General features: G+C 38.0%; 1 protein-coding gene across 1 annotated transcript; it reads right to left on the bottom strand.

Annotated features, from left to right (window-relative positions):
- Window positions 1-11,092: 11,092 nt before the first annotated feature.
- LOC148011219 (oil body-associated protein 1A-like) lies at window positions 11,093-13,139 on the bottom strand. Its single transcript, XM_087670312.1, has 3 exons — window positions 12,811-13,139; window positions 12,280-12,683; window positions 11,093-11,663 (listed from the first exon to the last, which is right to left on the bottom strand). The coding sequence occupies exons 1-3, from the start codon at window positions 13,089-13,091 to the stop codon at window positions 11,506-11,508; spliced, it is 843 nt and encodes a 280-aa protein (XP_087526438.1). The 5' UTR covers window positions 13,092-13,139; the 3' UTR covers window positions 11,093-11,505.
- Between the last annotated feature and the right edge of the window lie 14,599 nt (window positions 13,140-27,738).

Genomic DNA, 27,738 nt, shown 5'->3' with positions numbered 1-27,738 from the left:
TAATTCAATCATCAAATTCTCACACTGTAGGTAAGTGGATTTTTCACTTTCAGAGGGGCAAACAAGCTCAGATTCAAGATCCGTCAGGACAACTGGCTTCATGATGTCGAAATCTATGAGCTTGGCACCTGCCACACACTTTTCGGCTCTCGGATCACATAGCTACTTCATAACACAACCTTGCAAGGATTAAATGGGGGTTCAAACAGACTTCGATCAACGAACCAAGACTTATGTTGGGTTCCTAGCATTAAACTCGATCTAAGAAAACTCAAGCTCATCAATATCCAATTGTTTCATTTTGCATGAAATTTTGGTTTTTTACGACCTCTCGAGCTCTTTTCCACTTCAAAAAGGATATTTAAAATCCACTCTCATCCCTCAAGTGGAGATGTAGCCCTATGTGGTTAAGATGCCTTAGTATCTGTCTCTTATGGCACTCAATGATAGCCAAATTTGTTTATGATAAAGGTATCTAGGTCTCCTCTTAGGCGGATGTGGCCGTTTCACTCTACTGAATGCCATTGCTCTATCCAAGGAGATACCTCTTGAAGATGAAGATACTATGTAATGCGTCCATGCCAACTTCTATCAACAATGGTGACTGATCTTGTACTAGAATGTGGCCGTGAAAAAATAACCCCCCACTATCCAAGTAGAGCTAGTTGTGGCAAGGTTTGTCTCTCATAGAAGAAATTATTTATGCATTCCAACCCTCCCTCAGCCATTCTTACATACCAACATGCTTGTGCATCTATACTTCTTTTTGATAGGGTGAAATCTAGGAGCAAGTAATGCTATCAAGGAAAATGACTGCCCCGACACCTCACACATTTTGAATGCAATAGCCTACACCTATGCTTCAAAGCCCTAAACATATTTTGAATGTAGCTAGCAGTACAAAGATTCATAAAGCACCCATGTGAAGGTGCCCTTTACGACACATGCTCACAATGTGACAAATGAGAGAGAGAGAGAGAGAGAGAGAGAGAGAGAGAGAGAGACATGAATAACTGCACCACATCTCTAAAAGGCATTATGCTCACCTGCTACACTTGGAATAAAAATAATTGTAAGTGGTGCTTTGATCCATCTTTAGAGTTCAAAATTTGAGAGAGAGAGAGAGAGAGAGAGAGAGAGAGAGAGAGAGAGAGGAAATAAAAATAGTGGGATTTTTGGGAAACATTTGAAATTTATTTTTGCAATGGGGTTTTTGGGAAGTATATCACATATGATCATGATAAATTTGGGGACAAGTATGGTACATTGTAGAATAAGAGATGGTATAGATTATGCTACTACTTAGCGGTGCAACACAACTTAAATGGTGCTACACCACTTGAAAGTGCTCCTTACCATTATTTGTTTAACTAAATGTTGCAAAATGAAGGGTATGTTTTAGGATTTAAATTTGAGAATAACTTTTACAAAGACATTGCCCACTAAAAGTTGTGCACTATTTTGATATGGTGATGCACCATTTTTGTAGTAGTATTACATAATTTCAAAGTAGTAAAAAAAGATGATAAAATTTGATTAAGATAAATAGATCAAACGATATTTCAACCTTAAAAACACATATAAGAGGCTATTGTATATTGGCTCATGATTTCAAAAACATAAATTTAACTTACAATTCAAAGTGCATGCTGTGTTGTATATAGCCTTATGATCTTTGATGGACAACGTAAACCCTCTGGTTCTTCTATTAACCATTATAAGTTCCATAGATGACTTTGTTATCCCTATCAAGTGGGAATAAATGAAAGCTACTAGCTTATTTTCCCATAGTTCATACATGTTTTCTTGTAGAGGTTTATACCAATGATCCATAACCATAAAAATATGGACCTCTATGTTGTTGCCACATTCATTGGTTTGCTCATTAGTTGCATGATCCTTAGTTGTAACACTTTTTCAGAATGTGGAAGTCAACACCTCATCATTCTCTTCATGAAAATGATAACAAGATTGTCACTAAGTGAGAGACCATCACTCAAGGAATCACAATGGCCTACATAAGTGGCACCTTGGACCTCGTCAAGTCTTTCTAGGAATCCTCAAAAACTAGCTTAAAAGTGTAGTATAGTCACATGTCTCCATGTGATCTATTATTGCAACTTCTTCATTGGATACTCTTGCAAGGACAACAAAAGTGTTTCTTTGCACCACGTAACTATTGGTCTTAGAATACCCATTCACATAGTGCATTGCTCTTGATCCCTTCAATGGTTTGAAATCCCATTGTTGGGATCATTGAACATTGCTAAGATTAACCTCCTAGAATACTTGACCAGCTTCCCTCTTTTGCTTATAATACATAGCAGTTGCTCCTGTACTGAGATACATTCTCACAAAAGCAGTAACTTCACTAACACAAGTCAAGCAAACTATATTTTGCTTTAGTTTCTCATGAATTAAAGCCCTTTTGATGACTATTTGAGTCCCATTGTGTTCTCCCTTCCCATGTCCTAAGGGTTAAAAAATCCAGTCACTTCCATAGTAATAAAATAGTAAAAAAGTAAAACAATCACTTTTCTTTAAATTATGAAGTTGTACCACTTTATCAAACCTAGTGTTTTCTAAAGTTCAGCCCTTGATCTCAATCATTGAGGATACTAGAGAAAAACCTATTACACAAATAAGGTGTCATGTTATTTATAGTCTTGCCATTGGGACTTTCAAGGGTTTTTCCAACAAGAACAAGACAAATCATTACTTGATTTACTTCTCATTGAATTATGGCACTTCTTGCATCGATGTCCAACAATATTAGCTATGCATATAGAAGTCAACTAACATACCTAAAGCATGACGTAGAAGAGGAGTTGAGAGACCACCTCCAAGGACTACATCAACATGCGCCCGCATGTGCGTGCGTACGTGCGTGTGTGTGTGTGTGTGTGTGTGTGATGCTTCCACAAATCATCACATGTCAAGCTTTCACATATGGGGGAGAGAGAGAGAGAGAGAGAGAGAGAGAGAGAGAGAGAGAGAGAGAGAGAGAGAGAGAGAGAGAGAGAGAGTGTGTGTGTGTGTGTGTGTGTGTGTGTGTGTGTGTGTATACATGTGTGCATATGTGTGTGGTTTCAAGAGTTAGCATACTATAGACTACAAGGCTGTGAACTTGTAAAACTGGCAACTTGTTTCTCCATTTTAGTAAATGGAAAAATGACTAGTTTGCAGGTCTATAATACCAAATAAAAAATGTTTGGGCTTTAATTCTTGAGATTCTCATCTAGATTTAAAGTGTTTTCAAATTCCTAATTTCAAGTGCCAAAAATCAATGTCATGGATATTACCTTGTAGGCCACCTATATATGATTTCATGCCAAGATAGTTGAATAAGATGAGCAAAGGCCAAGATCAACCTTAAATTTCATGTCACTATATCCAATATTTGGCAAGTACATCTATCTATTACTTACAAGTACATCTATCTATTACTTACAAGTACATCTATCTATTACTTATCAAGATTTCATGTCAGCGCAACAAGAAGAATTCACAAAAAACATGAAAGGCAAGATAATAGAATAACTAGTTTAAAATAGATAGATGATGGATACCATTATTTTCATGGTAGATCCTAGATTTTATTCCAAGTTATGGAACTTAAGAAGAAGATTCTATGGAAAGCACATGATGACTCCATAACAACACATCTTGATTACACTCTAGCTTGAAGAAGCTACCATCTCCATTTTAACCTTTGGATGTCCCTTTCACGCAATGGGAAACTTCTGGCACATTTTCTCATCCATCTACCAACTCTTCAAGGTGGATTCGACTCCATGTTTGTTGCACATTGCACATTCTTATAAAGATAAGATACCTTTTTCCAATGAAGACAAAGTTAGTAAGGTGGACATGACTCCAACCATCATGTTTATTGCACTTATGCTTATAAACATAACACACCTTATCCCAATGACAACCTAAAAATAATCTAGAATATGGTAGTTAGTTAATAGCACCTCAATGTTACGAAAAGACTCGGATTATTGGCTTGATGATTGAACATCTGATTGAACATCTACTATTTCTTTCCCTTTCTTGTTTGTGTCCATGGCTATTCGTGGTGTTCCTATGGGCTTGGATGCTAACTTCATGCATAGGCTTGTCTTCTCTCCTTCACTCAAGGGAAATAGTGTTTCAACAGGCTTGTCTTCTCTCCTTCGTTCAAGCGACGATGTGTTTCAATAGCTCTGTTCCTTAGAGCTTCCAAGGGTAACTAAGCCAGTGATAAGGTTAAACCCACAAAACATGGGGAAATAAAATTGATGATAAGTTCATAGTAGTTTAAATATTGATGATAGAGGGTTCATAGTAGTTTAAATAAATAGGATTTCAATTTCTCAATTTGCATGCGAATTGGGCCCAAGAAGTTGGGGATCTTCTCATGAAAAAGGAAAATCAAAGTTCAGAGGACAAAAAACGATATTGGTAATGGACATAAGAGAGAGGAGGGGGATGATAAGGAAGAATATTCTCTTCCCTCCTCTCAATCTCTTCACTTGCTCACGCTCAACACTCACTTTTTTTTTTTTTTGTTGTTTTGGGGGTTGGGGGGGGGGGGGGGGGGTAGACAAGGGTATGCAAGGTGGCATGAGGTAGTGAGGGGGTTATGGGTGAGAGAAATGGGAGATGAGAGGGTGGGGGAAGGGGGAAGTGTGTGAAAGGGGAGGGCATCTAGAAAGGGAGGGGGGAAGAGGTCTTTTTTTTGGGTGGGGATTTGGTTTTTTTTGGGTTTTTTTTTTTGGGGGGGGGGGGGGGGGGCAAGGGAGGTGCGAGGGTAAGGTCTTTGGAGGGTCTTTGTAGGTATACCATGAGGATGCCTACAATGCATCTACATATGGAGTAGTAGTCACTCTTGTTGTTCTACATGTGATTCCCTAATCTCAAACGGTAAACCCTCATATGTGCGACATCATAAGGGTGTAGTATTGAGATGTGCCTCAATGTTATATATTTTGATATCATGAATACAAATTCCTTAATTGATATATCTTATGTGCCTTTCCATTGTTAGTTATGACTCAACGCTCCCCGAAGAGTGATACCTATTAAAAAGTGAAAGTGAATTTGATGTGCCAACAAAGTTAAGAGGGAGCTGTAAGGTAATAGGGATGTGTGGCAAACCCTTCAAAATTTCTTGGAGAGAGCTCAAACTATGGAAGGATACTTTGTTTTGACGAGGAGGATGAGCTACGTTACTCCCTCAGGATCACATACAAGGAGATACTGTGATCCAAGGAGAAGATACTGCTCAAATTGATGTGTTGGAAAAGACTCACAAAGGAACATATGTGATGTGCTTGGGAGAGAAAATTGAAGAGCTAGAAGAAGAGCTAGAGAAGGTCAATTGCCAATTTCTCATGGTGAGTGAAAGAGAGCCCAGACTCTGACAAGTGAGGATGGCCCAAGACCTTAAACAAAGTTATAAGGAAATCATGCTAAGGTGGGATTGGAGACTCTCTCTCCAGTCTCCAAAAAATCCAAAGTAACAACATTCTTGAAGTAGATGAGAACCAAAAGAGTTCAAGAGTTGAATAATTGATGGAAACCAATTAAAGAAGAGAAAAAGAGCCAATAGATGCCAAAAGGAGAGCCAAGAGAAGCAGCAGCAAGTGAGAGAAGAAGAGTTCTAGTTATACGACGACGAAAAAGAAGTGCCCACAACCGCGAGCCAACTACCACTACCCCAAAGGCTAAACCCAAAGGAGTACTAGGAAGAACAAGAACAAGAAAATACAGAATACTATGTGAAAGTAGGAGGATGGACAAATGTGAGAATAAATATAAAAAATATTATGCAATAGTTAGGATACAAGAAAGAAAATGAAGATAGGTCGTTGTCTCTTACCTCACCTCCTTGTTCATAGCTTCTATGGCTTCTCTTCTTTTTTTGTCTCTCTCTCTCCTTTTCTAGTATCTCTCTCCTCATCACTCTCTTTCTCTATCTTTTGCACTCCTCTCTTTTACAAAATTCTCTCTCCTCTTTCTCTCTCTCCAATCCTCTCCTTGACATAAGCAACATATGCCTTTTTGGACAACTTGCTTGCATATTATGAGGGGCCACATGTGTATAATTCTAGGATATGATAATAGGTTTACATATACAAGAAGGGGTTGCAAGCCTTCATCTCAAGGGTTTTTTGAGTTCTTCATGGATTTTTCAAGTGTTCTTAAAGTGGATGTGATGCCGTGTTAAAATGGATGACGCATGACTACTGTCTGTGTGTTGTCTCAAGGGGACTAAAGCATGTTATTGATGTGACTTTAGCTATCTAAATGTAAGGAGGCAACATCAAGTATGGCAATAATAGCCTCGATATGACTCATGGTAGCTATTGAAGCAACCATTGTGGAAACTTCATAAAGGAAACATCCCTATAATCCTCATAATAGAATCCCATCTATCTAATATCATTGAATTGAAGTAGTAAAAATCCCTAAAACTTTATGTAAGTCTGATATTCACTCATAGCAGAACATCTAGGATGAACAAAGAAGAAATTTTGCATAAACAATGAGAGGCTTTCCCAACTACTAATAATATCATGCAATAAACAATTGATAACTTTCAAGGGATAGCCTTCAAATCCCTACAGAGCAAAACCCACCATATCTTCATAGTGTGATCGTCTTTATCTTCTTTTTCTTTTTCTTCTCTTTTTGAACTCTCATAGTAGCCAGAGACCTAGTATCTTGTTTGCCATGTTCTCAATCTTTGACACTACTAGCATAGGACCATGATAAGCGATGGTTTACTCATTCCAAAAAAAAAAAGAGTAGAACAGAAGATTATTACACTCAATATCACTTTATTAGGATAGAAAGTTTACATGTAAACCTAGATAAGAAGAACATGTATCTAAAATTGGCATGATATGAGAAAAAGAAAGAGAGAAATCTAATATTAAAGTTTATTTAGCATGAGGTTCCTAGGGAAGACACGAAGAAAGAGTAATCATATCCTAAGGAGAAAATTCTCTTCTCACTCTTTCTGGGTTTGTATAGGATGAGTTTTGAGAGTTGCTTCCCTTAGTCTATCACGTGGGCACTCGATGCAAGTTTACCATGAGAGATGATATATTTAGTAACATGGAGTAGATTTTTACTCCTTTATACTACCAACTCACTCAAGTTTTTGCTTGCTCCTAATACTTAGACTAGTATAGGACACCTTTCTACTACCCCATCCATGCTGACATAATCGAGGGCATGGAACATGACTTATGGAGACTTTCGTGGACAAAGACACTTTGCTTGGTTCAACTATCATATTTCATCAAAGACAGACTAATCCTATAGTGCACAGAGGAGAGAGGATGACCACCCTAGATCAACAGATCTATCACTAAGTCACCAAAACCCTTCAACCCAACTATGAGTTGTATCTAGTCAGTTCCATACTTGTAACTATGTGATTAAAGAGCTCCCTAAGTTGCCTAGCAAGTTCTTAAGCACAGACTTCAAAATAATACTTTTATTCCAAGCAAGTATTTTCTGAGGGCCCAACTGATGCTCTAGGAGGTTCACCTCAAAAAATGTACCTAAGTTGCCTAGCAAGTTCTTAAGCACAGACTTCAAAATAATACTTTTATTCCAAGCAAGTATTTTCTGAGGGCCCAACTGATGCTCTAGGAGGTTCACCTCAAAAAATGTAAGTGTACCACCTGCAATCAACAGAAGGATATTATATTTAGTAAACTTTACATGATTACATTTATGGAAGGGGTTTGTTAATTGCAATAGGAAGTTTTACCCTTCCTTTAGGCCTCTTATGAATTTTCGATTCAAACTTGTCACACTTTGGAAAAAACCTGTAAGTTTCTTAAAGGAAAAGGGGACATTTTATTACCTTGTAGCATGTAAGGAAAATGTATTTTCTAGTACCCTTTGAATGCATGTGATATAGAGGGTCTACATATAGTGACCCCCCCAAGAATTGATGCCATCTAAACTATACTAGATTCTTGATCTTTGTATAGTTTACTTGGTCCCTTGCACCCACAAGTTTACTTGGTCCCTTGATGGTCCCTTGCACTCACAAGTTTACTTGGTCCCTTGATGGTCCCTTGCACCCACAAGCAGTAAACGGAGCTAGAAGATGAACTAGTCTTACATGAGAGTTTGATATAGGGGAGGAGATGCTCAATACCAATCAAGAATCACCTCTACCCGTTGAGATTGAGGGTGAGACCATGATGGCACCCTCCTTTGAGGCATGAGATGCCTATGAAGAAGATGAGGTAGTAGATGAACACCTCATCCCCAAGGGCAATGATGAGCTCTTAGATCTTGGAATACCTCAAGCCCAACAACCTAAGCCCCAACAAACCAACCAACTACAAGCAGTTCCATGATAGTTGAGAGAGAGAGAGAGAGTTGGAGAGTATGATGAGAACATAGGAAGAGATGCAAGAAGATGATAGGAAAGAATAATCGAAATAGAGAAGTGATAAGATAATAAAAGAGAGAGAGGAGTAATTAGCTAAGGAAAAGGTAGCTAAAAGAGAAAGACGATACAAAAGTAAAAGAAACCAAGAAGGTTAGGAGGAAGAGTGAAGTACAAAGTCGATCCATAAAAAAGATTATGTAGAGCTAGAAAGCCAAAGGAAATATGTGCAAAGAAAGAAGATAGACTAAAACAATAAGAAACCCTTGCTATCGATCCCAAGGCCACACTCCATCCCAATAAAATCGAATCAAAGGACCAAGTGCACTTCAACGATGGAGTCATTGGCTACGCCTTTGAGTCTGAAGTGGCAAACCCTTACGAGCTTGGATAGAATGAGTTAAAGAGACTGTAACCTCAAAGAAGGGGGAGCATGAGGGAGTGCTCACAATATGGTCTCTATGAGCATGGTCTTTAACCATAACTTAGTGCCATGGAAGGAAACCTTACTAGTTGAGCCTTAGAGCTCTAACTCTCCAACTCACACTTAAGGACAACATATTTTGGACTATGAAACCCATTGGGACCATATTCAAAGAGGCCAAGGAAAATAGCCCTTAAATTGAAGATGAGGAAAAAATGACTTGGCAAACAAACCAAGAGACCAAAGCCCCCAAGCCCCAGGCAAAGGCAACAAAAAAGAAAAAAATTGCACAAGCAGCCCAATGGACTGCCTTAAAGCGCGACAACACATGGCAACAACCAAGCCACTGTACCTCTTGACCCCAACAATGCGACAACTTGGGATTGTGCCTACAAAGATTGCCATGCAATGCTAGAAGAACCAAACCAAAAAAAATTAGGAGTTTGAAGCCTCCACTCCTCGAATGTAATGGAGCCAAAGGGTGGAGTGGAATGAAAAATAATTTAGAACCTAGCCAACTTGATAACACATCAAGAAGTAAGAGCGCAACAAACATTGACCACCTTGATACAAAAGGTTGTTACCCTACTAATGAATCATATTTCCTAAGAGGCAATGCTTTGATAGAATGAGTTGTGTTGAGATCCACAAATTTCAAGAAATCTACCCTCAAATTACTGAGCACAACAATCCATTGAGCATAGGTGAAAAGGTTTTGGAGATACGATGAGAATGCCTACAAATGAACCTATATAAGGAGTAGTCACTCGAGCTTTACTTGGGTTGTGCTTCGACATATGAAGCACTAGGCTAGTTACATGTATGACGTCACGAGGGTATAATCATAAGATGTCTCAATGTTGTATCTCATCACTCAAAAGTCAAGTGAAGGTCATAACAAGGGATAGGGATTTTATAGTTGAATATTTAATACATGTAGCTATCATTAGTATAACTTGCCATAGGTAAATAAGGTTTTGGAGATATACGATGAGAATGCCTACAAATGGACCTATATAAGGAGTAGTCACTCAACTACTTGGGTTGTGCTTCGACATATGAAGCACTAGGCTCGTTACATGTATGACATCACGAGGGTATAATCATAAGATGTCTTAATGTTGCATCTTTCAATATCATGAATACAAAGATTTCTTATTGATATATCTTGTATGCCTCTCCACTATGCCTCATGAGAGAGGTCACTCAAAAGTCGAGTGAAGGTCATAACAAGGGATAGGGATTTTATAGTTGAATATTTAATGCTTGTAGCTATCATTAGTATAACTTGCCACCATTTATGTACCTTGCCAAAGCAAATGTTATCTTAAAGCAAAATGTTATCTTTTTAGTGGTGAGAACATACATTTGGGTCTTCTCATGAACCACATCTAAGTTGAATTATGAAAGATCTTAGTCCATTCATTTCAAATGATTTATTGGATGTTAAGTGGCACACTGCCAAGTTTTATGTCGATTTCTCCAATAAAGTTAAAATAAATTGTGAAAAACACCCCTCATCCATATGAGCTTTGCAAAGTGAAAGACAATACTCTTCATTCATTTGAGATGATTCACTCATTGAAGCACATTCCTACCAAGTTTCATACACCTTGATTGAACACCACTTTCAATCGCATGTTAAAAACCCCTCAATAATCTAACTGATTACTAATGGAGATTCACTCCATTAATTCATTTGAATTATCTATTTGAAGGACCACCCAAATTTAATGCAGTGTCCAATACACCTTTCACACACACCTCAACTAATATACATCCACTAAGATTCCAATTTCCCTTCTTTTTCTTTTTCTTTTTTTTTTGGGGGGGTTTTGGGGGGATGGGTGCTAATTTGAAAGATGCCTCCAAGGTGTACTCAAAGCTTCAGTACACACCAAAATGCTCAAAACCACTTGAGCTACAACCCCATTGGCAAGAAGTGTTTTAAAAGTATATGAACTCTTTTGTACACAATTTCCTTTGGCATACCCACTTGAGCTACAACCCCATTGGCAAGGAGTGTTTTTTAAAAGTAACATTTGCTACTCTTGTACACAATTCTTTAGTATACAAGTCTAGATCTAATTTCCTTTTTTGCATGATTTTCAAAGGTTGGAACTACGTTTAAACACTAATAATAATTACTGCCATCAAGAAAACCCAAACTCACATACCCACAATACTTGCCCACACTCAAAACCATTAGGCTATGACCTCATTAGCAAGGTACCTTGCAACTATGTTAACATCAATGTATGGAGAGTAGCAAAAGATGCATGATTTTAAGGTGGCCTCAAATTCGTTACCTTTCAAGGGCTTCCAAGAGAACTAATGGTGATGATACTACAATAATGATACTAAAACTTGAAAAGCAAACCAACTTTTACAAGCGCTACTAATATCTCTAGTGAAACCTCCTATTTAACAAAGACATTAACAAAGTAAAATACCATTATGCTCGTCAGCACATCCTTTTGTTTGGGTGGGAAGGGGCTAATCCGTGTCTACCTTGCTTGTGAAAGGATAAAACCCATTTGAAGGGTACCAACCACCTTCAAATTCTATCCCTGGCCAGACCTGATGGCATTGAAGCTTTTGATGCATTGCCTGCCAGTCTTGAAAAACACAGTTTCGAGGGACTGATCATCAATAACAGTATTAATCAGCTAACCCATCATTCGGGAATGCATTTAGTTTCACGCAGAGCAGGGGCTAGCCCTCTCCCAGACTGCCATATGTTTGCAAGAGGATGAATGCCATGCTCTGGACCTTGCAGCTCGGCTCGCTTGTTTCTCTTCTCTTCAAATGAGACCCCAAACCGCCGTTGCACATCTGCAATGACAGGATGGCATACCAACATCACGTATGTCCATCATCATCATCAAAATGAAAACCAGATCTAAGATTTGATTGAAGAAATTAGAGAATGCGAAACTCAATCTACTGAGCAGATCTATGAGTTTAGCACTGCAATCAGAGAATGCCTTACGTAGTCTCTGATCTATTACAGATGACAAATCTCTGATCTCTCATAGTTTCACATTGCAATTAGAAAACATTGACATCTCTGATCTACAGCAAAAATCTGTGATTTCTCATTGGTTTGGCAGTCCAATCAGAAAAACTTTGACAGCTCCCTCATCACTTGTGGATTGATAATTGCAACGGCAAGGATTGAAAGCAATGTAACAAACCTCGGATCACTCAGAGCATCAGCACATATCAGGAATTCAGAAACAAGGTAAATTTGTAACTCTTTTAACATTTGCAAATGTCATCAATGGCATTGCACAAATCTCATCTTTCAAGAGTATCAACACATAGCAGGGATCCAAGAACAATGCAAATTTGAAATAGGAAACCATGCAAGCTAAATTTTCAATTAAGAACACCATGCACATCCACACTTAATGCAGCTATGTCCTGAACAAAACCAAGTAACACACACCTTCTGCAAGCTGTGGGTGCACTTGCCCATCTTTGGTCAGAGACATCATCAACTGCGGCGGGCCAAATGGCAGTGAGTCCCCTTTGTCAAACTGCCAGAAGTGAAAGACTTTCCCATATGTCTTGCACAAATGGCTCATTTCTGCGCGCTCTGCGAAGTCCGGAAGCCCTGGCATGAACAACATGCCGCTCTTCACCTCATACTCATGCGAATGCCACAGCTTTTTCTCCTCATCAGGAAGGGTGAGGAAAACCCTCTCGGACACGATGTATTCGATGCCAATAAGCCGTGCATCCTTCTCAGGAGTGTCGTAGATGAGGCACTGATGGACATCCTCGTTGTAGTGCGTACAGAAATGATGTGCCTCTACCTGTCTTCTCAAGTCGTAGGCATAGAAGTGAAATCTGCATGCAACAGCCACAAATGGAGGGCACACATTAGTGTCAAAATGCCCGCCCAGAAAAACAAAAAGGAGAGAGAGCACATGGATATGGTGAGAAAGGAAGGCACGATGATGAATCGATGAATTACGCGCAGAGGTGCGAATGGATTCTCTTGATGGGCTGGAAGTCTTGAAGGAATCCTGCAGCTTTCTCAATGATGGAGGAGGTGGTCTTGGTGGGCTCTCCGGGGATGTCGCGGGGGGACGAGACGGGCCCAGCAGGTCCAACGGCAGCCATGAAGGCAGGGGGAAGTGCTGATCTCTCTCTCTCTCTCTCTGTGTCTGTGTTTGTGCTACTGTTCTGGGTGTCACCTTTGTTAGAGTGATCTGACAAAACATGAAGCATCAAGAATTGGGTCGAGGAGGGCATGATGCTAAGAGCCTACCTGCGCACGTGGAGGCCTTTTAGCTTTGCATGCATGGCGCGTACATAAATTCTCTTTCTTACCCTCTTCTCGAAATCTCTCCTTTGTGACTCATCATCAAATCATCGCCTCCACCCACCTGTATGGACCCCAACCTTCCTTTTTTTGGAATAATTAGGGGGAAAATAGTTCTATTCCAAGAAATTACGAAGAATTTTGATGAAATTTCAAGGTAAATTCCAAATTTAACACTAAAATCCCTTTGATTTTTGCAAATTTTGGCACCTTTGAACTTGAAATTCGAATCTGATTTTTCGAAATTTGAAGGTGGGGCTACATTAAACCTAGGTTTTTTTCAAGCATTGAGTTACCCAACATGTATCCCAACTTAATGGAGTTTTACGATCGTTTAGACACGGCTTTGATCCATGTGTGTGTGGCTCGTGTGTCTTGTGGAGGTTTCTCTAAGGAAGAAAATGACCAACCTCTCCTTCCCCAAAAGTTCTCTTCTACTTCTACTCTGCAATGATTCGTCATGAATAACAATGCAGCATTAACAACTAGCACTTGTTTTCTAGCATGTTTCCTCAAACAAAAACCTTAAAAACAAAGGTCAATTGTCAAATCCTCAAAGATCACACAACAATGTATAAAAAGAGACACTGTAGGTTGCATGTCTATAGCAACACCAAATCCATTTGCATCTAAATCCTCAAAGATCACAATAGTTTATCAAAAGAAAATCTCTCTCTCTCTCTCTCTCTCTCTCTCTCTCTCTCTCGTTCACATATGAGGAGCCCCAATCAGTGCCAATGAAGTGAATGGGTGGGCCAAGTAGCTATGTTGCATTTGGTTGTCACAAGCACAAGGCTATATATCTAATAAGGTGAAATTTAAACTTTTAGAGGTGGTGATCTAACAAATTTTGTCATGTAAAAATACTCACAAGCATCCAAAGACAAGTGGTTAGGGTAAAAGACTTGGCAATATATGTCATTTGAAAAATGGCCCTTTAATTTCTATCTATAAGGCATCATTGTGTTGCACTTCACTTAGAAGCCTCTTGCAAGTTGAAAAGGGAGTGGCAAACAAAATCTAAAGATCTTATATAAAGAATTCATGGCATGATTGTGTTTTTAAAAAAAGGTTCATTGAGAGGCTAGAAGGAGGACGATTTGAAGATGAAATCACTTCATAAAAACTATTTGATGTGCCAATAAATTTTGAATTTACTTTGAATTTTGAATTTTATTTTATTTTAAGAAATTATTACAATGTATTTTTGTGAAAATTCAATGTATATTCAAAATTTAACACAAAATCCTTTGATTTTTGCACTTTAGGACACCTTCAAACTTGACATTTGAAGGTGGTTTTCAAAGTTTGAAGGTGGGGTTACATTAAGCCTAGGCTTTCTTCAAACATTGAATCCAACTTTGTTGGATCCTAACTTAATGAAGTTTCATAGTTATTTGGATGGGGTTTTGATACATGTACATGTGGCTCATGTGTATTCTAGAGGTTTCTCGAAAAATGTGTCCTCAAATGGAGAAAATCATTGGCATCTCCTCCTTCCCCAAAGGTTCTCGTCTCCTACTACTCTAGATACTTCCTTAGAAAGAACAAAATAGTATTAATGGCTAGCACTTTTTTGACTAGCATGTTTCCTCCTTGAAAACCTAAAAAACAAAAGTCAATTGTCAAATTATGAAAGATGGCAACAATGTATAAAAAGAGACATTCTAGTTTGCACGTCTCTAGCAACACCAAATCTTTTCACATCTAAATCCTCAAAGATCACAATAGTGTATCAAAAGAGTATGTGTGTGTGTGTGTGTGTGTGTGTGTGTGTGTGTGTGTGTGTGTGTGTGTGTGTGTGTGTGTGTGTGTGTGTGTGTGTGTGTCCTAGTTCACACATGAGGAGCCCTAGTCAGTGATAGTGAAATGAATGTGTGGGTCTAATAGTTTTGTTGCAGTTGGTAGTTACTAGCACAAGGCTTTATCTCTAGCAAGGTGAAACAAACTTTTACAGTTGGTGAATTGACAAATTTTTAGTGTAAATATACTTGCAAGCATTCAAAAAGACAAGTGATTAGGGTAAACTACCCAATAAATGTTTTTTAAAGTATAATCCTTTATTTTTTATCTGTAATGCATGATTATGTTGTACTTCACTTAAAAGAAAATTGATAGAATATGATGACAATTTGAATGAGGGAGATGATGACAGTTGGATAGGAAGAGTGTGACAATAGCAAGAAGGGAACAATCAACTGCATGCAATGATGAGAGATGGATTTGATTGCCTTGTAGATAGGGAGAGTAGAATGAATTGGTTGACATTCTGAAAAGGACATTGGAAATTCGGTTGATTGATTGCCTTGAAAAGGAAAATGCTCATAAGTGATTGCATGCCCATGAAATGATACAATTGCTCATGAAAAGGGTTAGTAAACTATTTACATAACTGAGAGTAATATCCATTCATGTAGAAAGATGTCATAATGGTAGTAGGCGAGAGAATGAAGGATTGCCATTGTGCCCTTTTGGTTGCCAAAGAATGCTAAACAAGGTAGAGACTACCATGGATAAGGCATAGAAACTTCAATCCCCACGTACAAGCAATGGTTACATGAGAAAGGTTAATGGATACTGATACTATTAGAGCTCCTAATAGCCTCATTTGAGTAAGATTGATGGTAGGGGATGATGAGAAACTTAATTTAAAAAATGAGAGAAGATGATTGGATATGATGACTACAACAACACTAGAAAGGATCTCTCAATTACAAACAACGATGAGAGATGAAGATGATTAGCCTATAAATAGGGAGGGTAGAATAAATTGGTTGACTTGTTGCAAAAAGACACCAAAATTTGAATTTCTTTGTGCAAAAATTAAATATACGCAAGCCGGGGGTATGATGCCAAGAGGCATATTCGACGGTGGATTCCGTGAGGTTTTTATTCCATGGTAGATTCCGTGAGATTTTGTGGTGGATTCCACAAAACTATATTTATTTGTTGGGGCTTGTACACAAGGTGGATTCCTTGTGCGAGAAGTTGACGGGGATGCTTGTCCTTTTCGGGCATCAGATTAATTTAATGTGCACATGGGTGATTCCACAACGGGTGATTTCGCAAAATAAATATTTAAATTAATGGATGTTTTATGTTTAGAGTACACTCGTATTAAATTAATGTTAGGAAAGAGTTCCAACCTATTTATTTATTTTGTAGCTGAAGTTCTAACAATTGTGAATGCTTCACTTGATGTGTAGAGAAGGTAGCAGTAGCGTTGGGAAGCACTGGGCAATAGCATGTATTCAAATTACCTAGAAGAAATTATCATTTTTTATGGGTGCACGCCTTATCATTAAAGGCGTGGCACTAATATTTATTTACGCGCACTTATTTATTGAAGCGCTGGACAAATATTTATTTTTTGTATGTGCATGGGCGCTGATTTAAATATTTCATTATTGGACATTGTATTTGGGCACAACCCGACTTTTGGGATGCCCAACCGCTTTATTCTTTATTTGGACAAAAGCAAACACAAAAGCCAAAGCATGCTAATTGTAAAATTGGGATACTTTTTAGCTTGGAAATCAATAAATTTATAAATACATGCCTTGTGGAGCACTCACATAAGGCATGGGGGGAGATTGTAGCCAATTTGTCTCTTTTCTTCATGTCGTGCAAATCTTTCTTCTTGTTTTATGGGCTTTAGTAGAGTTCTTTTGTTCTTAGGGACCTTTTGGTGCTTGCTACGCACGCATCCAACATTTGATTTGCGCACCAAGTTTCCTCCCTACAAAATGGTCTATCTATCTATAGAAAGGGTTAGTAAATTGACAATCCAACTATGAAAGACATTTCCCTATGCAGGAAGAATATCCATCCATGTAAAAGATGCCACAAATAGTAGTAGAAAGAATATTAATCCAAAGTGCTTGGAATGCCATCAAGACCTTCCATGATAGTGCCCCTTAAGAGCATTCATTTCAACATTATCTTAATCCAAAGTGCTTGGAATGCCATCAAGACCTTCCGTGATAGTGCCCCTTGAGAACATTCATTTCAACATTATCTTAGGAGACCATTATTGATTGCATCCAACATGCTACAGTTATCATTCATAGAGCTCTCAAGTGTTGCCTTAGGTTCCTCTTGCTATTTGGAAATATCCATAGGCTCAATGGACAATACACTAAAAAATGAATGCAATTCTAACATCACTAAAACCATGCTTGGACCAAGTCATGTTGTAGAGAAAGAGCAAAAAAAAAGGTCATTGATGCAAGGGCCATATGTCCTATAGCTCCACCATGCCCATACTAAAAGGCCAAAATCATGCCATGTTCCAACACCTCGATCTTGTTGTTTGATGCTAGCATTGCGTGATCCAAAAGCTGTGACATGCAAGTGTCTAATTTTTTATTTTGACAACCTACATTCTTAGGGATCAAGAGAGTCAATACGATTGTTGGAGGGCTGGTTTGCTCTCACATGTGTGCATGTGCACGTCCATGCACATGCGTGTGCGTGCACGCGCACGCGCACGCACACGCACACACACATGCACATGCACACACACACGTACACGCACACGCACACACACACACACATCTACTTCAGTGTGACAAGGACAAGGGCAACAAAAGAGGCCTACTAATGTTGCTCTTTCATTTTCCTTGTGTATGTATATGTGTTCACAACACATTTTTCAATTTTCCTGAATAAAGTATTTGCCGATTATACAGGTATAGAAATATTTAAGAAAAAGGCTATCATATGTAGCTTAGTTTTTTTTTCTTCCATATATGAGTTAGGCAAGATGAGAGGCTCCTTTGATGGTTCTCAACCATGAAGAAAAGCACCTCTTTCAATTTTGTGTCTCCATAAAATATTACCAAAAACCATTGGTTTGCTAATTATGGTGTCTGGGTCCCACATTCTTATGACTTGGCACTAAAGGGACACCTGAATAATGTAGTCATGTGTCCGACTTAAGTGGTTTATACCTTGTACTTTTTGCTTTGTATTGGTGTCCCAAGCTTGCTTTGTACACAAAGATACAAGGCTTTCCTTTATGTATGTAGTACTAAGCATGGTTTGTGGGTTCCACATCCTCATGGCTTGGCACTACATGAACAACACAATTATTGTAGTCCGAGACCTACTTTGGTACACAAAGACACAAGGCTTTCCTTATGCCTATACTAAGCATGGTGTTTGGGTTCCATATCCTCATAACTTGGCACTAAAGGGACACCATGATTTATGTAGCCATGAGTTTGAATTTAATGATTCGTAGCTTGTGCTTTTTTTGGTGTCCTAGGCTCACTTAGCACATAAAGATACAAGTGGAGCCCAAGAAAACAAGGAATCTATTGCAAGAAATCCATCTTATCACACCAAAAAGCATATTCTTCACACTTTGATCAACGACAAGAAGAAAAAGATCACCAATCTTCACAAATCTTTATGCAACATCATATAGAAATTCTTTCACATATTTATTACAACATATTCTTCATCTTCTTCATAGAAATCATAAAAGAACCAAAATGAAACAAAGGAAAGATCAACTTTGAATGGAATTTATCACATAGTATTCATCTTTATCATCTTCATAGTCTTCATAGTCTTTCTCTCATCTCTCTCATAGATACAATATTTCTCATAGAAAATAAGCTATCTCTCATACTCTATCTCTCTCACATATTCTGTCACTCAATAGTATATTGGAATAACAAAGAATAATTCTCAATAATCCTCTCTTGGTCATGGATACCCCTCCTAAGAAGTATACTTGATATAAAGGGTCATTGTCACTTAATACCCTCGGGGTGGGATAGCAATTGTCCTCAATTGCTATTAGCTCAATGTGGAGCTAACAGAGTGGGGAAAGCATTTAAGTCTCTAGCGTGTATCCATTGGGCTTCTTCAACAGGATGGTTTTTAATTTTGACTAAATATCTAGAATATCTACGGCCAGTTCTAGTGGTCATAAAGTCAGTATCTATGATAGCTTTAGGCTCAAGTATTGCAATCTCTTCATCTAACAAAGGTGGGTTTTCATAAACAGGGTGTATAGGTAATTGGCCTCTAAAGGGTCATAATAAACTAATGTGAAAGGCGTTGTGAATTTTCCAATGAGGTGGTAGTTCTAACTTGAATGCATTGTCATTGATTTTGTGAATGATCTTAAATGGTCCATAGAATCTAGGTGCTAATTTCACAACTGGGTGTTTATCTACACTTTGTAATCTACGTTTTTCTATTCTTAACCAAACATAGTCATCAACTTTGAAATTCATGGTCTGTCTTTTCTTATTGGCTTGTTTTGTATATGATTGCTGGGCTTTGGCAATCATGTCTTTAATCTCATAAAAAATAGTAGCGTGCATGTTAGCAATATCATCAGCACTCTGAATTCTATTTGATAAAGATGCAACAGGTGTAGACAATCTATAACCATAAATCACTTCAAATGGTGCTTTCTTTGTAGTTGTGTGTGGTGTATTGTTATATGCAAACTGCAGTAAATGTAAATGTGTGTCCTATGTCTGTGGTTTAGAAATAGTATAAGCACGTAAAAGATCTAAAATAGTACTGCTAGTGGCTTCTGTTTGTCCATTAGTTTCATGATGAAATGCAGATGAGAAATCAATCTTTGTTCCTAGGTTAGCAAACAAAGTAATCCAAAAATTATTACAAAATCTAGAATAACGGTCAGAAATAATAACTTTTGGTAATCCATGATTAGTGAAAACAGTTTTAAAAAACAATTGTGCTGCCTGAGATGCTGTTAAATTTTTCTTGCATGGAATGAAATATGCTTGTTTACTAAACATGTCTACTATAGTCCAAATCATATCATGGTTAGCTTTAGTATTAGGTAAACCAGTAATAAAGTCCATAGAAATCTGTTCCCATGGCCTTGATGGAATAGATAAAGGCATTAGTAACCCATACTGTTTACCATGATGTCTCTTAACTCTTTGACAAACCAAACATTCAGAAACAAAGTTAGATACATCAGTGTCCATATGTGGCCAATAAAAATCTTCAGTCAATGTACGTAAAGTAGATATGATACCTCTATGACCTTGATATGGAGGACAATAAATCTCATTCAAAACAAAAGATCTAAATGGAACTGTAACACATAATCTCTTTTCATAAAACATGAATCCATCATTGTAAGACAGTGAATCAATAGGAATCCAGCTATTTCCAACTAATTTATTCCAATCAGCATGAAAAGTAATGTCTTGATGATAAGTATCTTTCATAGGGGTTAGAGAATCAAATGATATAATAGAGATATTATGAATGGTGGATCTTCTACTTAATGCATCAGCCACTACATTTTCTTTACCTAGTTGATATTGAATAAGGGGATGAAAACTCTGAATAAAAGCTGCCCATTTGATATGTCGGTCAGATATTTGAGGTTGACTAAGTAGATGTCTAATACTTTGTTGATCAGTATTAATCATAAACTCAGAACCCATTAAGTAATGTTTCCATTGTCTTAAAGCTTGTACAATAGCTAACAATTCTTTATCATATGTGGAATATTTAAGTTTGGAGGGTTTCATTTTACAGCTAGAATAGGCTATGGGATGATTATCTTGCATAAGTACGGTTCCTATTCCAGATCTGCTAGCATCAGTAACTACTACAAATAATAGTCTATTAAAATCAGGTAGTTGTAATACAGGAGCATGGGTTAATGCATGTTTCAATAAATCAAAAGATTTCTGTTGATTATCAGACCAATGATAAACAATACCTTTCTTTAAAAGTTTAGTCAAAGGCAAAGCAAGTAATGAAAAATTTCGCACAAACTTCCTATAAAAACTAGCAAGACCTAGAAAAGAATGTAACTCATGCACATTTTTGGGTATAGGCCAGTTCAATATTGCTTCTATCTTCTTAGGGTCAATCTTAATACCTTCTGATGCAACAATATGACCTAAATATTCAATTTCTGTTTGAAAAAACTCACTCTTTTCCGGATTAGCATACAATTGATTATCTTTCAACAACTTGAAAACCAAAGACAGATGTTCATAATGCTCTTTCTCATTTTTACTGAATACCAAGATATCATCAAAGAATACTATAACACAATGTTGATATTTCAAAAATATGCGATTCATCATTCTACTAAATGTAGCAGGTGCGTTAGTCAATCCAAAAGGCATCACTAGAAATTCATAATGACTAAATTATGTTCTAAATGTAGTCTTGAATATGTCAGATTTATCTAATCTCACCTGATGATAACCAGATTTAAGATCTATTTTACTAAATATGGCAGAACCTTGTAGTTTATCCATAAGATCATCGACCCTAGGAATTGGATATCTATTCTTTACAGTAATCTTATTTAGGGCACGATAATCAATGTACATACGATAAGTATTATTTTTCTTCTTTACCAACAAAACCGGTGCGCCAAATGGAGAACTACTAGGTCTAATTAATCCTCTGTTTAATAATTCATCAACTTGATTTTGAATTTCTTTCTGCTCTATCTAGTTATGCCTATATGGTGCTTTACAAGGTGGTTGTGTACCAGGAATTAAATCTATTTTGTGGTCTTCATGACGTGAAGGAGGTAGTCCAGGTGGTAGATCTTCAGCAAAACAATCTTTAAATTGTGCAAGGAATTTTTTATGCCTAGGGTTCATATGTTTTTTTTAAGCTTGAAGTTCATTCACCCAAATTAGATAAGATTTACTACTTTTGCGTAATGCATGTTTAGCTTGAGTATGAGTAAGCAGTGGGAAAGCATTAGATGCGTGCATACCATACAATGTAATGTGTTTTTCTTAAAAATGAATATTAATTGAATGTGTAGAATAATCTATGTCAGGATTATGTTGATGACACCAAGGCATACCTAAGATAATATCACTAGACTGTAATGGTACAACTAGAAAATTCATTCTTTCAATATATTCACCAATTTGAATTTCTAAATCATGCACCTCTTGTGTTCCATTATACCTTGTGCCTAAGAATGCTGCTTTAATGCGATAATGCGTAGGAACAGTTTGTAATTTCAATTCTTTTACTAACTTTGCAGAAATAAAATCATGTGTATTACCATCATCATGCAAAATAATCTTTTCTTTTCCATGCACTAAACATTTCATTATCAACAAAGAATGTGGAGTTGGCATACCTGGTAAAGTATCCGAAGGAGTAGTAATGTCGTCCTCATCTTCCGTAAAGTCAGGCATTTCCTCATGTTCTTCATCTTCCATTGCTCCAAGATAGTTGATATGGATAGGTGGCTTCTTCGATTGGCAATTGGCTGCTAGATGTCCAGGTTGATGGCATTTGTAACAGACTATAGGTTTGGCTTTAGATACATTGTTTGCAATGGCAGGAAGTCTAGGAATATTAGGATTTGGCTGTGAAGATGGCTTAAGGTTTTGATTGGTATTTGATGGCAAAGCAGGTGGTTTTGTCCAAGACTTACGGAAAGATGATGAAGGAAATCAACTTTGATTGAATCTTCTAAAATTTGAATTGAATTGCTTAGAACCATAGTTACCATTTGCTTGAAATTGTTGTGGATGCTTGTCTCTTCCTCGAAGCTTTTCTTCAGTGTCATGAGCTAAAGAAATTGCATCTTCAAGAGTTGCAGGCTTGAACATATTGACTTCAGCGTAGTAATGCCCAAGTAATCCAGACATATACTTGCGCTTATGAGTCGCTTCAGGTACATCTTCAAGCATGCGTAGTTGGAGTAAGGCATTCCAAAAGCGTTCGGTGTATTGAGAAATAGGCTCACGATCTCTTTGCTGAAGAAGGTCCCATTGCTTTATGGCTTTTTCATGGAATTGTGGAGGAAGGAAATTCTGCATGAACTTCTTCGTGAAACTCTCCCAGGTAGTGGGACAATCTATGCTTTTACGAACCACGATCCACCAAAGAGATGCTCTATCCAATAAATGATTAGTGACACACTTGATTTTATTTTTTCCAGCGTATGTCTCTTCATGAAAGTAATCATCAAACTGACTGATGAATGCAAGAACAGTCTTTCCATCTCGAGTGCCATTGAAAGTACGGAATTTGAAATTTATTTTACTTATCTTTGTTTCTTTGCGGACGGATTGAGCTTTGAGAGTCGCATCTATGGTTCGTCGAATTAGATCTTCAGGTTATGGTCCATCTTTGTCGGTAGTTGATCTTTGTAAATTGGCCAATTGAACTTGCAATGCTTGCCGGGCTCTTCGTTCTTCATCCAACTGCATCATAATTAAATCCAACTTTTGTTCCATCGTAGGTTCAGGAAGATCGCCTTCAGCCATTAAATCATCCATATTTTGTTCCGTCATCCTACAAAAATTCAGAAGACCTCACACTCTCAAAATCCAATTAGCGGGATGAGCGTAGCTCAAAGTCGGGTGTACAAGGCTTATAGATTTGAAGAATTTTGGAGCTAAGATTTTAAAAAGCTTAGCTTTAAAGCTTTTAAGCTTAATAGAAGATATGAAACTTATCTCTTTTTTCTGAGAAAAATGACTTGAGTAGGGAGATGTTAACGTGGTCCTCCGCCTCCTCAAGCCGGTCCTTCGCGATCAGAGGCTGTAGATAGAGGTTCTTGACTGCCAGGAATCCACCCGTATCGACTGTTTGCGATGAGACTGACTGTAGAGCTCGATCGTTCCAGGAGCTCCGCCTTCGCACAAGATGGGTAGCGATTAGAGGCTCTCGATCTTAGCTTCGCTCTGATACCACTGGTGCACAGATCGGATGCGGTATGCTCGCGTAGTGAGCACCGGAAGGTCCCCAAGAACAAAAGAACTCTACTTTTTGCACAAAACTCAAGGTAGAAAGTATGCACGACATGAATAAGAGACCAATTGGGTACAATCTCCCCCCATGCCTTGTGTGAGCGCTCCACAAAGCATGTATTTTATGTATTAATCATCTTCAAGCTCAAATAATAGCCCAAATTACAAAATAGTACGCTTTTGGCTTTTGAGTTTGCTTTAGCACAAAATAGAAATAAAGCTAATGGGCGGGCGCCCGAAGAGTCAGGCATACCCAATACAATGTTCAAATACAAATATCATAATCGTGCGCCCATGCACATACAAAATAATAAATAAATATCCAACGCCTTAATAAATAGGCGCGGCAAAATATAGGCGCCATGCCTAAGGTATGCACCCATCAAAATATAAGCGATAACTCGAATACACGCTATCCTCCAATGCTTTCCTCTGCCACTACTGCTATCTCTACACATCAACTGAAGCATTCACAATCGTTAGTAAAATAATATAATTAAACCGACAAAAGTGAATACCTAGCAGTCTTCAGCTACATAAATAAATCAACTGGTTAGAAATCAATCCTAACCTTAATTTATCAGGAGTGTGCACTCTAAACTCATAAACGTTTATTAATTTAATATGTATTTTGCGGAATCACCCGCTATGGAATTACCCATGTACACACTAAATTAATGAAATGCCCGAAAAGGATAGGCGTCCCCATTAACTTCTTGCACAAAGAATCCACTTTGTGTATGAGCCCCGGTCAACAAAGTTTACAGAATCCACCGTAAAACCTCACGAAATCCACCGTGAAATATGCCTCCTGGCATCATAGATGTGCGGGCCCATCTAGCCAAGCGGTCCATCATCATCAATGTCCGCACGTTGTCGTGCCGCTACACGCACATCGTGTAAAAAAACTCTAGAGTGTGGCTTCCTTTTAGATTTAGAGAGCCAATGCCACTTTAGGCATTAGTATTAGTGTCCATGGTTCAAAATATTAGATTTTTTTGGATAAGTTTTTAATCAATTTTTGATATTCTAGGTATTATCTCTTGTAAAAATCCATAAAACTATAGATAACTTCTAGATTAGGAGGACATGTAAAAGAAAGCAAATAGCTTTCAGCCAATTTGAGAGGATTTTGTGTAAAAAAAAGAGATTAGCGAAATCGCACGATGCGATTCAGGGAGTGAACAGCATTCCGAAAGTGGGAGATGAAGAAGGAGTGATCTGGTAGGATTTTGGGCAGGTGTCCTACTATTTAACCCCCCTTTCGAAGCCATTGGAAACATCAGATTGGCGATCTGAGCAGCATAGAGGAATGTATTATTTTGTACACGTTTTTGTCTATTAGAGTTATATTTTCTCATAATGCTGAAAGAAACTGACAGGCTTCATCTCTGTTAGTATTCTTCTATATTTTCTAATTCTTTTTGGGAGTATTCTTCTACATCCTCAATCTCTTCGAATCCCTTCTCTTCTGTCTACTCCTCTCCTTGAATCTACCTACACTGTGCTATCTCTTATCTTCAGGAACTTGGCTTGAAACCTTCAACCCTTCTCTTATCTCTACCATCTTCGAAGTCAAAGCTCTTGAATCCCCATACATTCTTCTCTTATCTCTACCATCTTCGAAGTCAAAGCTCTTGAACCCCCATACATTCTTCTCTTGCCAAACCCCTGTGGTGACCTTCAACCCTATGCGCTGCGACATTGGTGAACCCGACGTGAAGGTTGGTGTAAGAGAACTCCAAGATGGGGGATTCTTCAAGAGATACTCTACAACAATTGGTGCGCATACTGCAGCAGACTCAGCAACAACAAATCCAAATGTTACAACAACAACAACAAAGGCAAGATGAAGAGAAGATTGATTCCACAGCTATCAAGACCCTAGAGGAAGTTGGGCATGAATTAAAACAATTTAATGGTCAAAATGTCTCTATTTTTATTCGTTTATATGTTGAAAAAATGCTCTTCTTTGGTGTACCACAACATGCATGGAGCTGTTATTTTGCCAGATTAGCCAAGCATGGTCTTCAAGAAAGAATCCATGGTCTTTTTCAACAAGATGCGGATTGGGATGCATTCAAAAAAGCCCTACACGAAGAATTCTTCTTAGAAGACTCTGGCCTAATGATGAAGAAAAGTTTCACTGGATGGGTTGACAAAACCCAACAAAGGTTTAGTTGTAACAGGTCTATACCATGAGTTTGAAAGTAAATTTGGACAACTTGATGCTGAAGACCAACAAAGTATGGAAGGTCAGAAGATTTAATTATTCCTTAAGGCTGCAGATCCCATTCTGCAAGAGAAGCTTGCTGATTGCCTAGAAGATGCTACCTCCGAATCAAGAGTCAAGACTACATGGACAGATGTTATTGACGCAGTTAATATGATTGCTCGAAGAGAGTGGATGCGACTGGCTCTACTTCAACTTCAACAACTCCATTGATGAGCTTGTTCCACCTTCAAAATCCCCTATTCCTTTGACTAATCAACCAGCTCTTTCTTCTTCTGTTCCTTCTAAAAATGATGTAATGGATGAACTCATTAAAAGCATGCATGACATTCATTTGAATCTTACAGAAATTAGTTCCAAAGTAGAGAAGCTGGATGTCAAAGTCGAAGCGCGAGGACGAGCATAAACTCAAAGACCCATGAGAGAAGGCTTTAAGGGGTGTTGTATTTTGGTGTGACTGCCAACAACATGACAAGAGGGAGTGTTCTGCCTTCTGTGAGGCTGAAGCACAGAAGCTCGTCTTTTGGAAAGATGAAAAAATTCATGTGGCTAAAACTGGTCTTCCACTGGAGCCAAATTTTGGCAACGGTGGAATGAACAAAAGATTAGAAGATTTAGCTATAAAGAATGCCTATGCAGCAATTGATGCAGCTACCTATGGGCTGCAAATTGAGCCAATTAAATCAAGTTTGAAAGTATGTAAAGCTAATGTGCAATCTAAAGTATGGATGCAGGCACTAGATCAAATGGAACGTGATAAAGTAGCCAAAGAAGATTTGGCTAACGCTAGTTAGTATATTCGAGGAATAACTAGTTGGAAAGAACTGGTAGATTCTTTTTCTGCCTTTGCACATTTGGTTGACGTCAATCATAAAGAAGTCTTGATTGAAGAAAAGAGAAGAAGAGAAGATGAACCAGGGCCTTCCTCTTCTGGACCTCCAAAATGGGTAACTAGAAGAACACCTGAACAACCACATCTTGCTGAAACATAACCCTAGATCAAGAGATGGAAGATGAGCCACAAACAAAGAAGACCGAAGAAAAGAATAAAGGTAAGCAGCCAGGCTACAAATTCCAGTCTGACATAGAATCTACAACCAATCTCAAACGAGTCCTAGAAGAACGAATTCTAGGAAGCAAAATTGAATTCACCTTAGGCGAAATTCTTGGAATTGCCAAACGTGAATTCCATGATGTAATTATTAATGTAATCAAAAGGAAAAGACAATATGTTGGTGATGAAGAAACAATGCATGCTTTTTTACAAGTTCTTCGAGTTTTTGTGCAGGATGAAGAGAAGCTGACTTCACAAGGAATTCAACTTGAAGCAGTTAAAGAATTAATTGTAGCAATTGAAGCTAAAGATAAAGAAAACATGAATGCAAAAATTAAAGAAGTGAAAGCTGAAAATGTAATGGTCGAATGGTCCAAACCAGTTGGGCAGCCCACCTCTCAAAAAGAAGGCCATCTATAGCATATGCATGAGGAAGAAGAGGCTCGGTTCATTCCAAGCAGTCACTACTCCTGTACGTATTGGGCAAGAGCAACAACGGAGACATTTGTCAAAATTGGAGAAAAAGAAACACC

This window comes from Lygodium microphyllum, chromosome 28, assembly GCF_053477565.2.
Source record: "Lygodium microphyllum isolate KBCC chromosome 28, Lygodium_microphyllum_v1.1.10, whole genome shotgun sequence".
NCBI classification, from domain to species: Eukaryota; Viridiplantae; Streptophyta; class Polypodiopsida; order Schizaeales; family Lygodiaceae; genus Lygodium; species Lygodium microphyllum.
Note: the sequence above shows the minus strand (reverse complement) of the source record. Positions and strands in the feature narration are given on the sequence as shown.